This window comes from Eimeria mitis, genomic scaffold (assembly GCF_000499745.2).
Source record: "Eimeria mitis Houghton genomic scaffold, Emh_scaff4536, whole genome shotgun sequence".
In the NCBI taxonomy this organism is placed as follows: Eukaryota; Apicomplexa; class Conoidasida; order Eucoccidiorida; family Eimeriidae; genus Eimeria; species Eimeria mitis.
The window spans coordinates 1,167-1,462 of record NW_013572850.1 but is presented as its reverse complement, the minus strand read 5'-3'; the positions used below and the strand labels follow the sequence as shown (position 1 = coordinate 1,462).

The 296-nt window shown below is 42.9% G+C and overlaps 1 protein-coding gene across 1 annotated transcript in view; it reads left to right on the top strand.

Annotated features, from left to right (window-relative positions):
• EMH_0075880 (uncharacterized protein) overlaps positions 1 to 296 on the top strand; it is a gene marked incomplete at both ends in the record, with an annotated part of 3,561 nt that overhangs the window by 2,916 nt on the left and 349 nt on the right. Inside the window, one exon of the mRNA XM_013499665.1 lies at positions 255 to 296. Within this exon, the coding sequence (XP_013355119.1) occupies positions 255 to 296 (42 nt within the window). The remainder of the gene's footprint in view (positions 1 to 254) is intronic.

Below are 296 nucleotides of genomic sequence, written 5' to 3'. Positions count from 1 at the left end.
GCAATATGTATGTATGCATAAAGAGAGATAGAGAAAGAAGGAGACAGAAAGAAAGAGACAAAAGGAGACACAAAGAAAGGGATAGATACAACCAGAGACAAAGAAAAAAACAGATAAAGACACAAAGAAATTAAATAAAAAAAGAGTAAAGACAAGCAGCAGCAGCAGCAGCAGCAGCAGCAGCATCTCATACCCTAAGTGCTGCAGCTGCCGCAGCAGCAACGAGTGAAGGAGACAGTCTGCTGCTTCTCCAGGCTGCAGCAGCAAAAGACAGAGACAAACGGAGACACTTTCAT